Below are 14,306 nucleotides of genomic sequence, written 5' to 3' on the forward strand. Positions count from 1 at the left end.
TAAATAAAAATTTGGAAAATGTATAATTTTGCAATAGATACTTAGTAAAAAAAAAATTAGGGGTTAAGTTACTCAACTATCAACCAATGAGCACTAAACTTTCAGCAACCACAAACGTATCTTGTCTTGAAATACAAGTGAATATTAAGCATCAACTATGCTGCCAAAAAAAAGAATTAAGCACGAACTAGGCTGCAGTTTGTAATATGAAATACGGTAAGCATGTGGAGAAATAGTAGTTTATACAAATGCCAGTATGTTTGTCTTACGCACTAAAACTTCGTTTTACGCACCGAACTTTGTTCAGCCAAGCAATTATACAATAGGTAAGCCAGCAATGGCGGCGAAAATTGTTTAAGGCTCTAAGCTAAAGATATGGAGATTGTCTCACTTTTTTGTATTATTATATGTAGTGGCAGATCTAGAATTTGGAGTTAGGAGTAGCGTAATATTGCGATATCACCGAATATCCAAAAAATGGACCAAGATGACTAAATTCAAATGTTACAAAATCCAAATCCAACTTCGAAATATTTTATAAAAGACAATTATCATTGTCCAATACGAGTTTTCAAATTTTGGAACTGATTGACAATCACATCAAGTTTCGCATTTGATAAAAAAAAGCTTCGATTACAATTGACTCGATTTTTCTTAGGTGTCCTTTTTGAAAAACAACTTGAAATATCCCTTTCTTGTTTTCTCTTCATGATTCCGAACTACATATATATACACTATACATAACACAAGAATATGCAAATCCATTTAACTAGTAATTGAGCAGCAAGTGATAGCCTAGTGGTATTGACATCACCTTCGATCCCATAGGTCACGAGGTCGAGTCTCACCCCTTGCAAGGAAAGATCCCCAATTTCCCCCCTTCCTTGCAAGGGACTTCATCTTACCTAGATGTGTGCATGGGCCGGGCCGGGCCGACACGAGCCCGCTTGAAGCCCGACTTGTTGTCCACTACGTGGGCCGCGGGCCTGTCACGGTCAAGAAATTTTATTTCAACCCCGCACCGGCACAAGCCCGCGTGGGCCGGCCCGCGGGCCGAACGCTCCTTTCCTTTGTTGACCGTGACAGGTCCGCGGCCCATGTAGCGGACAACGGGCCGGGCCCAAATCGTGCCGGCCCGGCCAGGCCCATGCCCACTTCTAGGGATGATAATTAGATTTGCCCTTTAAACCTAATAAAGGGGGTTAAAAGGGTAAGTGAAGGGCAATTATAAAATTGTCCTCTTAGCCTGAGAGGGCATATCACAGTCCACAGGATTATTTTGAGTTACCCTCTTTGGACTTTGATCTTATATGTTGTAGTGTATGCATGAGTCAATACTGAGCATTAAGCACTGACGCAAGAATTGGTGCGCAGAAGCCCATGTTCATCTCTCTCAATTCTCATTCACTGCCAAAACTTCCATAACCATCTTTTTCTCCTCCCTTCTTCTTACCTCCACCAAACTCCAATCCACTAAAATTGTGGTAAGCAAATTATAATAATGAACATAACATACATTTTTACGACTATGAGTCATAATTGAGAAATTACAATTTGAGTATATAATGCTATATACTACTATACTAGTTCATTAGGTGTACCCTTTAATAGTTTAATTATACGGAAAACTTCCTTAATTAGTACTACCTCCATTTCTTATGGATCTACTCACCTTTTTACCTTGACACTATTCATATACTTCACTTTGACAAAATGTAGTCATGTGTGATCTTGTTAGATTCGTCTCAACATAAAAAAATTCTAAATATCAAGTTTTTATAATTTTAACTTGTTCATAATTAAAGACGTTATTAATAATAGTCAAATCTTGGTGTTTGTAAGCGTGAAAGTTAAACTATGTACATTAAAAAGAAACAAAGTATAAATTACTATTATTATTATTTGTATAAGTAGGAATACAAATAAGAACAAGAACTATACTATTTATTTTTCAGGCAAATAAGTATACTATTATACATTACTAGAAAAGTTACACCTTATGGCCGCGATGGTATTCCCAGCATTGATTCAGGTCATAAGCCTTATTCATAAACGTTCGGGTGCCTTTTCTAGTTAGCTAGGCTAGCAATTTGATCGTGCACGGATAACATTGCTTTTCTTATTGGGGATTCCTTTATTATAGCTAGCTAGTTTTAGTCTACTAGGGAATAGAGTACTACTCAAGGAACACTAACGTGAATAACGTCACCAGCGCCAAGGGCACCCAGGACGTTACCAACCATGTCGGCAACGTTGTTAAGAGAGCCCTGAACGAAGTCACCAACGCTGCCAAGCATTTCGCGAACTAGTAGGGAGGCCTCTCGTATTCCATCGACACTACCAGAAGTATAGTTTTTGTTGCTGAATTCAGTGAGAGCATGAGTAGTATTTTTAGTAAAACTCACAATGTTCCTAGCTCCAAATGCACACTGGCTGCAGATAACCAATAGTAAAACAACAAATACAACAAAGCACCTTGCCATTTTTAATTAATTTCTATCTGATCTCTCTTTATTATTGCTTGGTTGATCAGAGTTTCAACTTTGATGTGTATATATAGAGAGAGATCAGAGCTACATTATTAATTATCAAGCTAAGGGTTGTTCAATTAAAAGTACGTGATCAATTTGAATTAGGATACATATTAGCTCAGATGATTTGCTACTACTCATCATAATTCATGAAACGTGAAAAGTAAGTAAGCTTGAATTGGATAATTGATTGAATTAAATCGGATTCTCTCCCGTTCTTCTTTAATATGTAATTGATATGTATAAGTACAATCACCATGAACTTTCATAATCACTACTATTATCTAGTAGAGATCATATACATATTATTGTATCGCACTTGTATAATATTATAATAAGATACAATAATGTCACGTTATTCATTGATTATTCCAAATGATGGCACACTATGTTGGTTTCGTGTACGAAAGTTGGGTATGCATCAATGCAAATTTTTAGTATTCAAAGACTTAATACATCCCATTTCCTACATTGGAGAGATAAGAGAGAGTTACCTAGGGAGAATATATATGAGTTCATCACAACTTCAATAATACATATGAGCGACAGAGCGATGTCTTTTCGGAAGGAGCCCAAAAACAAATTTATGCGAGATTAAAGTGGACAATCATACTAATGGTGTACTTGTAGGTGCGCTCATGGGCCTACAAATGGTATCAAAGCTGATGGTGGATCCCATGGTTGGCGACCTTGCGATAGAAAATTTATGCTTGTTCTTGTTTAAACCACCATTAATTCCTAATAAGTGGTATCACAGCTAGGTTATTACTAGTATTGAGTCGGTAATTCGTGAACAATTTTTAGATTGGGTATGGGTGCATGTATGAGTGTCTATAGATTGAGTATGGGTGCATGTATGAGTGTTTATAGATTAAGTATGGGTGAATGTATGAGTGTCTAATGCGATTCGCAAAATTTTGTATTCCTAGACTTAGATGTACTAATATTCTATAATCATTAGTAAAATAAATGCTTATTACTGCGGATATTAAGTGGCCTATTAGCGCGGTTTTGGCCGCGCAACAATTAAAGGGGCAGCAATAGGTAACTAATATATTGTTGCGGTTTTAAACCGCAGCAATATTTGAACATATTGCTGTGTTTTGGGTAAAACCACGGCAATATATTTATTATTTATTAAACACGTACAACATATTGTTGCGGTTTTGGCTAGAAACCGCAGCAATAGCTTGGCCTATTACTGCGTTTGTTTCCCAAAACCACAGCAATACGTCCTGGTCAGGTAAAAAAAAAAATTTTTTTGAAATTTCGCAATTAAATTTGAAATATTAAAACCATGCCACTAACCCAACCACTATCTACCAAATTCGCAAACAAACTGAAGATGAAATGACATGAATTTCATTAATATATAAAGATAAAAAAAAACTAGTTGCATAAATAATACAAAAGATCAAAAAGTAAAATGAAAAAGCAAAAATGACAAAACAACTATTACAACTTGATAGTCTAATTACAAAAATTATAATAAAAACAAAAAATAAGAAACTGATCTTAAAAAACGAAAAAATCAAAAAAAATCCTAAAACAAAAAAACTACAAACAGATCTGAAAAACGAAAAAAAATCAAAAAAAAATCCTAACGCAAAAAATCACAAAGCGATCAAAAAAAATGATTCATGGCTTGAACGAACCACTCGTATCTCGAACGAAAATTTAAAAAATTCTCGTTTCTCGAAACCTTGAGAACGATTCATGGCTCGCGTCTCAACCTTGACAACCGGATTTGACTATTTGAAACCCATTGCTGGTTGAGGACAATTCAAAAACCACTCATGTTTCTCGACGATTCGAAACCCATCTCGTTTCTCGACGATTCAAAACCCATTGCTGGTTGAGGGCGATTCAAAAACGAGTCATATTCATCACTCACCCTTGATCGTCGCGTCTCAACCACTCACGAACGAACCGAAACAACGTTGAAAGTTGAAACCGCAGAGGTGTACGTGGAAGAAAAAGTTGAAGCCTTCTATAGGCAAAGAACGAGAAGAACATTTTTCTCCATTCCAATAGCTTATGGGGCCTAGAATAGAGTAATATAAGAAGTTCTTGAGAGAAAGGATCAAAATTGACATTATATAATACCACCAATGCTTGAATAAGGTTCTAAATTATTGGATAACTGGATCTTAATATGTTGCAATTTCTTACTTGAACAAAAGATTAGATGTGCAGCACACCATACCTTTGCCATGGAAATGAGAAGATTGGAATAGGAACAAAAGAGGAAGATACAAAGTATCTTCCCACTAAATGAACCAACTTGGACTTTACTGAAGAAATGAAAATCTCCACCAACGCACAACAAGCCACCATCAACCCTCAAATAGCCTATTCTCAGTACCGAAAGAACAAGAACATTCCAAACAACGAATAAAAAATCCAAATCATACCACTTCTAATTTATGTAACTATGTGATTGTATGTTAAGTTTGATATATATTATATGACATGAATAATAATAGTACTTAGTATGACTAAAGCTGTGATTATTATTATTAGTATTATTTTTCCTACGTATGATATATAGATGTATTTACTAATATGGTTGGACTTGTTAATGTATACCATCGTATTAAGACTATACTAATATGGATAATGTAATTTAATGGGTACAACTGGTGAATTAATGATGTTAAAAAACGATATTATAAGTTGACATTGTGACTCTATATAGGAGGTTGTAATGATGGACCTAATGGTTATTATGAAGGAAAAATTCACATCAATAATCCCAACTATGGAAACTCTTTCAATATTAATCCCCAACTAAGGATTTTCTAACTATATCAGTTCTCTTCCCAAATTGATCATCTACCTGTTATAACCTGTCTAGGCACAATCTAATTCACATAATTTTTCTTTTTCTTTCTTCACGTCATTCTCTCTCTCTTTCCCTTCACACCTAGCAGCCACCATTTATCTCTCTCTTTCCTATGATCATGAAAAACCCACATGCCACCTACCCTCCTCCTACTCACCACGCACCGACACCACCCCTCCACCAAAATCAACAACCACACGTCAACCGCCGCACCTCTCTCACTATCCTCACCGCCTCGTTCTCCCCAACATCTTCCTGCAGTGCACATCCCCAACACCTCACTATCTTCCCCCGTCCACCCCTCAAACCCACCTCCAAACTCTACTCCGCCAACTCGGCCCCACCTTTACTCCCCAACCTCATCATCCCCTCCCTAAAAATTACAAAACCTTGACACCACCACAATCGTCAATGTCCTCGCCAACCACTGCTTATGGTATGAATACCCCCCTTATTATCCTCCCTCGTTTGCGACGCCTTCACCCCCTCATATCGAATAATTAACCGACGTCGACCAAAACCGACTTGTTGTTGGTGCTCAAGTACGGGATATAAATGCACGGATTTTAAACAGGCATGGTGTTTCGGGTGGGTTGTGGTTGTAGTTGCCGGCGTAATTGTTCTGGGTTTTTCTAGTGGGTTTGGGTAATTGTGGTTGTAATTGTGTAATGGTGGTTCTAGTAGGGTAGATTTTTTGCGTTAGTTGTGTAAGTGGTGGCGGTTGTGGTCGTGGGATGGTGGTTAACGGTGGGTGTGGTGGTGTGCGATGGTGGATACGGTGGTGTGTGGTAGTGGTCAACGGTGGTTAGGTGGTGGTGGTAGAATATTAACTTAATTAAATAAATTAAGAAAAATTACAAAGTTTAGCTGCTTAGTAAGTCACTGGTCAGTTAGGATTGTTTCGGAAAGATGGATCCTATAGTTTGGATTATACTGGAATACTCCTTAGTTGGGATTAGTATTGGAAAAGTGCCCATAGTCGGGATTGTTGATGTGAATTTTTCCTATTATGAATTATAAACGTTGATTATTGTGGACTTGGATGCTCCATAGGTGATGAACAGTACTTGATTCTTATTCTATTACAGCACTTTATTGTCTTCCTCCTAATACTATTGGTGCGCATTGCGGGTTCCTAGCTATTAGATTAGTGAGGGGTGTGCAAACTAGGGACCTTTTGCAAAACAATATTGGCCATTATTCTTAATTTATTTGGGTGTGACCCATGTTGAAGTAGGTGGTTACTGGGATTAGTCTCGGCCTACTGCGTTCGATTCCCCTCTAAAAATTAAATTTGATGTTGTGTAACTCATATAAACTTGAAGTATTTAAATTGTCTAAGTGTATTATATACTTGTCCGTATTATGTTATACTTGTCTGTATTGCATTATACTTGTCCGTATTATATTATACTTGTCTGTATTGTGTTATACTTGTCTGTATGTTATAGAAACTATTTTTAAAATATAACTATTATTATTTTATGGGATGAAGTTGTAACTACTTAGCTTTCACAAATTTCTGTGTATTTGTTTTATTTGTTCTTTACCTATTTATATTGTGCAGGTTAGTGAAAGGGACTATGTTGCAGGAATGAGCGCATTTATAGTTTTAAGTTTACCTAGTTTAATAAATATTATAGTACTATTATTTGGTATTGTTTAGTTTTTAATTGGGTTAAGTTAGACAATTTAGATTGGTTTATTTTGAAAATTTGGATTGTAAGTTAAATTTTATTTTATTAATTAGCCTTGCATTTATTTTTAACAATAGATGCAGCGGTAACACCCTAAAGGTTTGGTCAGGTACTTGAACGAAAAATGAATGTTTTATAAAGTTTTGAATCAAAGTTTTGGGGTGTTATACCCAATTCGCATCTAAATATACGTTGGTCAGGCTGGATCCGACCTAAGTGACTTTGACCCAACCCAAATCCGGTCGAAAAGATTTGATCTAATTCAATCTGACCCAAGTACATCTGACCCAACTCGGGCCAACCCAAATCCACCCATTGACCCAAACTGACACCCCTAACTATATATGGAAATATTTATAAATGTAGCAACTAAATTGAGACACACCTACTAATTTGCACAAAATGTAGCAACATTTAAAAGACGGCGGGAGTAATACCTTAGCCAATGTTCGTCTTCTCTCTTCCATTAGTTGCTGCCTATAAGGCTATAACACTGAGTAATAACTAATAAGCACCAACGCAGGGATTGGTGCGCAATACAGAAGCAGCATCTCCATCGACAGCCCCCATGTTCATCTCTATAATTCACCGCAAAAACTTCCATAACCATCATTCTCTCTCCTCCCTTCTTCTTCTTCATTATCGCCATCTTTCCACTTCCTCCTCCAAACTCCACACTAAATACTCCTTCACTTCTCCACCTTCTCTCCACCCTCAAAACTCTCTCTCTAAACCCTCCCAAAACCCCCAATCCCAAACCCTAATTTCCGAAAAACCTCCTTATCGCCCTCCATCATCTCTCGAAACCGGCCAAAAACCCTTACGATCCAATTTACCCTTCGATTTCCGGTACAGCTACACCGAGAGTAACCCCTCTGTAAGGCCCATTGGGCTCCGTGAGCCCAAATACTCTCCATTTGGGCCTGGCCGTGTCGCCCGTGAATGGACCGGGGTTTGCGCTCCGGTGAAAAGCCCAAAAGTGAGGTCCGTTGATGGAAAAGTGGATGATGATGATGATGATCCTAAATTGGAGGAAAAGAAGAGGTTGATGAGAGAGAAAGTTCTGGGAGATGCATTGACGGATGCCGAGATTAAGATTCTTGTGGATAAGTGTCAGAGGGGTAAAACTAAGAGACAAATTAATTTGGGTAATTCCCAAATCTTTTAGCTATTTGGGCTATGGCCTCGTAGACATTCCTTATTCGTTGCGCTCTACGAATGCATTGCTTACATTTTTTATAATATTGTGCACTCTATGTGTTTGATGATATGCTTAGCTGAGTTTTTGACAAATATATTGTGATTGAATATTTAATCATAGATGGTGTGTATTGGATTAATGTTGTATGTTGGAATGATGATTTTAACCATCCTAATATAGCTGAAAGATGATGCTCATAAATCATTAACTAGTTGTGCATTCTTTATGTTCTGGAAATTTTAAGGTGATATTTGTGTAAGAGGTTTATTTATACTGTTGTGCCGTGCTACTTCTTCCAATACATGCTCTATAATGCACTTGTATATTTGAACCAGTGATTTCTTAAAGAGATAGATTTATGAAGCTGTGAAAACTTCCAAAGCGAATGGTGTGAGATGACTGAGATTATAGTGTTTTATTTCAGGGAGAGATGGTCTGACTCACAATATGTTGAATGATATACACAATCACTGGAAGCACACTGAGGCAATCAGGATTAAGTGTATGGGCGTGCCAACGATAGACATGAAGAATGTGTTCACCCAGCTTGAGGTCTGTTTTGATTTGCATTAGAATGAGTATTTGTTATTTATTGCTATCAAATTATAAAGATGGGTTAAGAATGGCCTGTAGGATGGATTGTGAAACATCATGAATTAGGAACCCGATTTGGGATTTTTTTTTTTTTTGCTGTACACAAGATATAATTGATGTAAGAGCTTTTTAGTTTTCACTTTTGAGCCAGATGTTGCAACTAAGAGTTTGAGTGAGTAAGTAATTCTTACTTATATATACGCTTCTGTTAAATTCAGAAACTGACAACCGATGACTATTGCTGAGTTTTCTTCTCCTTCTCTTCCTTTTTTTTCCCACTTTTCTCCTTGTTATTCCCTTTCTATCTTGCATCCCAGTGTACATATTCAATGATAATATGCACGCTTCAAACACTTGTTGCTGTGGTGTAAGAATCTTTTTTTTTGTATCTAATAGTATTTCATTTGGGCATTGCAGGACAAGACATTTGGCAAAATCATCCATAGGCATGGTGGTCTTCTTGTTTTGTACAGAGGCAGGAACTATAAATCGAAGAAGAGGCCTGTAATTCCATTAATGCTTTGGAAACCCCAGGAGCCAGTGTATCCAAAGATGATCAAAACCACAATTGAGGGCTTGAGCATTGAAGAGACAAAGGTTTTGAGAAAAAGAGGAATAGCTGTTCCTGCATTGACTAAACTTGGTAATTTTTTTGTTTTTATGAATTCTAGTTACTATTTATCCGATTATTCTAATCCCTGCAATGGCAAATGCAGTTAGAAATGGATACTATGGTAACCTTGTAGCTATGGTACGAGATGCTTTTCTTGTGGAGGAGCTGGTCCGGATAGACTGCACTGGCCTTGACAAGAGTGATCTCAAGAAAATAGGCGTCAAACTTAGGGTACTTCCTCTTTATTGGTTGATGCTCTTTTTTTATATATTATTTTTGTATGTTTAATAAACTTTGCATGTAGCTCTTGAGTTTAGCTAATGTGATTAATCTGGTAAGCGAGTTAAAGTAAGAAAGAAAAGATTAAGCCAATCATAACCTACTCTAACGACATCGACACTGATCCCACATCTCTACAGTTCATCCTACAGGAGAAATCTGCTTAAGATGCTGAGAGATCAGCTGTGCAGTTCATGTATTGTAGGGTGGCTGAGCTAGCTCCTGTGTATGGGGAGAAGTGGACTTGTGTATAGTAGTTGGAAGTTACTCCATTTGGACTTGTGTTAAGAAAATAGGTTCTAGTAACTTGACTTATATAACACGGGTTAATGGGAGAAACAAATTCAAATCAAAAGGTGAGGACGAGTCGTGTGGAGATTAAGATCAGTGATGTGAGGTATTTACTTCTTAAATCATACTTCTACGTACCCATACCACAATTGAGGACTCAATCTCATCGAGGACTCTTAACGCTCATCGTATTTTCATGGATGTGCAGAAAATACACGTGAGAAGGTTTCTTGTGGTTTCTTTGTGCTTGAATAGTTGAAAAGTTACTCCCACTCTTTGCATTGTTTCTCAGAGTATAGACATGCAATCTACTAATCGTTTGATGGACACAATGATAACTAAGCAACGTTATTTAAAAGTCAACATGAATAAATTGTGAAATAATTTACTGTTGTGGTGCAATTTGTTGGAAAAAAGATGCTGGATAATCAGAACAATTGATATTGCATAAACTAAAAACTATAGCAGGACGATCATTGATAGGAGGAGAGATTTTGATGTAACCTTGTCTTTGGAAGTTGTCTACCTTAAGATGGCCAGAGCTCATTGTAGATAACGAGAGTGCTTTTTGTCGTTAACCTGCCTGAAGAACTTGTAGCTGAGGTTTTGGCATCTCTGATCTCTCTTTACAAACACCTATGAACCTTTATCTTTCTTTGCTTCTGATAAAAGCATCACATATACAACATGGTTTCTCTGTGACAGCCTTTCTATAACCTGTATGGTTTTCTGGCAGAGTGCTATTGCAAAGAATCAGACCTTTAGTAACAATGGACAATCAAGTTTCATTCAAAGTTCAACCAAACCAGTTTTATGAAGCATGATATGAATAAGATTGTCCAGAATACAGATTGGGTTCAGTTGCAGCTTGGATGAAATTTGGTTCTTTCACAAACTTAGATTCCTGCTGACCTAGAGCTCAAGTTTTTGTGAGATATTAGTCTTTTGAAGCTAGTTTCTTCCTTCCTGCACAATAGAAGTGCCATTTGCCCAATTATATAACCTCACTTGTGAGACGCATTTGGTTGTTTAATGCTGTTTGTACATGTTGCACCTTTTTTTTTTTGGAAGATTGTACATGTTACATTTACTTTTTAGTGCTGGAGGTTGAACTAATTTATGTCATAATTTAATTTAATCAGGACTTGGTACCATGTATCCCTGTTACATTCGTGAAGGAACAAATTGTAGTTTGGAGAGGACCAAACTACGAACTTGTGGAGGATGGGCTTTTCCGTACAGAACGTGAGCCATTCGAGAAAACCGTTGATGATTTGGTTTGGGACAGTTGAGGACATGAGCCTGTATATAAAGTCACAAAGGTTCAAGGGAAATCTTTTGATCCAGCTTTTGGTGGTAAAGTATGGTATAAGTGTTGTTGTGTAACATGTTAGTACATAGTGTTAGGAAATTGCCAATCAATCTCCTTGATGTACGAGTAGTGTAAATCAAATGGCAATATCGTGAACAAAAGCAAACAAATGCGACATTATCATCAACAAGATGCTATTATTATCTAGTCATAGGGTTTAATATTCAGTGGTGATTTATTTATTTATTTTTAAGGAGAATCACGACTGAATATTTGACTATACAACTAGATCATAATGACATTTAATTAAGAAAATGCCATTTGATTTACAAGCTTTCTACATCTCGGAGATATACCGGCGGCTGCTCAGAGAAAATGATATAAATAATGCCTTATACCTTTAATGGAAGTATCTACCTTCACCTTATAAGGGCATCTTCATCTTTTCCCCACTTTGTTGTTATGTATATAGGGATTTAACCTCATCTTATTTCAGGCAAGAGCCGTTGTAGCTCTTGGAGAGGGGTGGGGGTCGGGGAAGGAGGGGTTCGGACTTTGAAGCTTAGTATTGGGTTTTACGGCGGGCTGGGGTCCCAGTCAAGGTCTGTTTGATTACTGCCAAACAAAGAGAAATTGATGCTCAATGTCACAAATGCTGTGTGATTGAAGATGCAAAAGATGGTTTACATGGTAAATGGAGTGTAGCATGTGGCTCAGTGGCGTCACTCAGATCTGATATCAGGAATCAGGTTATAATATTATGTTGGATCTTTTGCTTGTAAACTAATTTTGATATTGTTTGCAAAAACAATTCTACACTCGTGCTCCATGCTTTCTTAGGCTTAGTTATTACTTTTACATCTAGGCTCCTTTTTGTAGGGCGTAAAACATTTTCAATGTAAAATGATTTTCATGGAAAACAATTTACAATGGAAAACACAATTCCAAAATTAGTTTTCCGTTGTTTGGTTCGATGTAAGAAAAATGATGAAATGAAAGGAAAATGAAAGGAAAAGTAAAGAGGTAGTGAGAGGAGTGTACAAGAGAGATAAGGAAAATAGTTTTCCCTTCATTTTGAAAGGAAAATGGTTTTCCATCATTGGGAGAGTAATTTTACCCCAAGGGAAAATGGTTTTACACTCTTTTGTCAACCAAACAATGTAAAACTGAAAATAGAGGAAAACTGTTTTCCGGAAAAACGTTTTACGCCCTACCAAACGGAGCCCTAGTGTAAGGTTTTTAAGTAGATAATATAAAAATAATAGAAAAAAATTATCAGAGTTAGCGGGGGGTCTATTTCACGTGCGGTATAAGAAAAGAGAGAGTATCCAATATTTTTTATGATTTGACCAAAATAGTACAAGTTATCTCTATGTTATAATGGGAATTTGAGGACTTTGCTATTTTTCTTAAATGCCTAAAATATTCTTATGTAATTCATATTTAAATTGTTATTATCTTAGTTGAAATAATTTTTTAAAAGTTATTTTTCTAGTGATTATGTTTTTGGTATATTAACACACGCATAATTTGTATATGGGATGGGTAAGGTCTTGTTTTTTTGGACTTATTTTTAATTCGTTTAAGTTTTTCTTCGTTTAATTTAATTCATTTAAATTTGTTTTAGTTTAATTTCTCTCGTTCGGTCTAGTTGTATTCTCAGCTCTTGATCTATGGGTAATTGGCACGAAAAATCTTCCGTAGTCCACATATGATACTTAATTTACTTGAGCAATATGCAAAGCATGTAACAAAATTTAGAAAAGCATGTAACGATAGTTCATGAAAGGAACTTTGTAATGTTGTGACTTTTGTCATTTTGTGAATTTTTTATTTATTTATATGAGCCACGAAGGAAGTACAAAGTACAAAGAAGGAGAGAGGGAATCAAACATGTGACCTATCGTTCACAACACTTCAATCTTAACTACTCCCTCCGTCCCATATTATAGTGCCTGATTCTGTTTTTTCACGTTTATTAAGGTAAATAGAATCTAAGAGAAATGTAAAGAGTTTTTGTGTATTGAAAATAAATGTTATGAGGAAAAGCTGATTTTAGGAGAGAGAATGACCATAAGTGGTGAAAGAGAATTAAATGCATGACTCATTCAACCTTTGAGTTGATAAACCAAAGCAAAAACTATTTCCAAGAAGCAAATAAATAATGGTGGCACAATTTTTCTAGAAAAATCATAGAAATGTGTGGAATAAAAAATGGAAACAAGAATTATATTTTGGGACGCCTTATAAGGAAAGAAGCACTATAATATGGGACGGAGGGAGTATTAGGCCAAGACATCCTTGGCGCTTGGCGTCATTTTGTGGATATGATTACTTGTAATTAGTAGTTCCGGCTGTTATCGGGTGGTATGACTTTCTTAAATATGCCGTGTGTTTGTGTTTTCGTTGACTGGTAAAATTGTGGATATATAGTTTCCGTATATGTTTTATTTGGTCAATTTTGTATAGCATGCAGTAGACCATGTGTGCAAATAATATAGTTTTACTAATTCAATTCTATAATTTTATCATTGTCTTGTTAACAATAGTGACAGTTAATGAAATAGAATTGCGCAACTATACGTCGTGTATCACATGCACGTCTTATACCGATAACAAAACAAACCCTGAAATCAGTTTCGTTATTATTTTGATAACGAAATTTACTATTCATAAGAAAATTTACTTCTTCAAGGAGAAAAGAAAGGAATATCATTATCTAATTACCTTTCTAGTTTCTACCTAAAGCTTCTTCTGATAGGTTACTAAATATTTTTTATTTATCTGATATTTAGTAACCTAAGTATTAGCTAGACGTTGGAATTATGTTAGTTCCTGTTTTGTTCTACTTATTTTAACTTATTTAAAATTTTATAATATAATATAAATAAGAATAAGTTGTATCAAACGGATCCTAAAGAAAAAAGAAATGATCAAAATCTA

General features: G+C 36.1%; 1 protein-coding gene across 1 annotated transcript; it reads left to right on the plus strand.

Moving 5' to 3' along the window:
• The first annotated feature begins 7,555 nt into the window (after window positions 1-7,555).
• Window positions 7,556-12,849, plus strand: LOC104905470 (CRS2-associated factor 1, mitochondrial). Its single transcript, XM_010694028.4, has 5 exons — window positions 7,556-8,221; window positions 8,699-8,826; window positions 9,286-9,511; window positions 9,585-9,712; window positions 11,194-12,849. The coding sequence occupies exons 1-5, from the start codon at window positions 7,642-7,644 to the stop codon at window positions 11,341-11,343; spliced, it is 1,212 nt and encodes a 403-aa protein (XP_010692330.1). The 5' UTR covers window positions 7,556-7,641; the 3' UTR covers window positions 11,344-12,849.
• Window positions 12,850-14,306: the final 1,457 nt, after the last annotated feature.

Source organism: Beta vulgaris, chromosome 1 (assembly GCF_026745355.1).
Source record: "Beta vulgaris subsp. vulgaris cultivar EL10 chromosome 1, EL10.2, whole genome shotgun sequence".
NCBI classification, from domain to species: domain Eukaryota; kingdom Viridiplantae; phylum Streptophyta; class Magnoliopsida; order Caryophyllales; family Amaranthaceae; genus Beta; species Beta vulgaris.

Coding starts and splice junctions, on each gene's coding strand:
- LOC104905470 (XM_010694028.4), top strand. CDS start 7,642: ATGTTCATCTCTATAATTCACCGCAAAAACTTCCATAACCATCATTCT. Junction 8,222..8,698: donor TAAGAGACAAATTAATTTGG/GTAATTCCCAAA, acceptor GTTTTATTTCAG/GGAGAGATGGTCTGACTCAC. Junction 8,827..9,285: donor ATGTGTTCACCCAGCTTGAG/GTCTGTTTTGAT, acceptor TGGGCATTGCAG/GACAAGACATTTGGCAAAAT.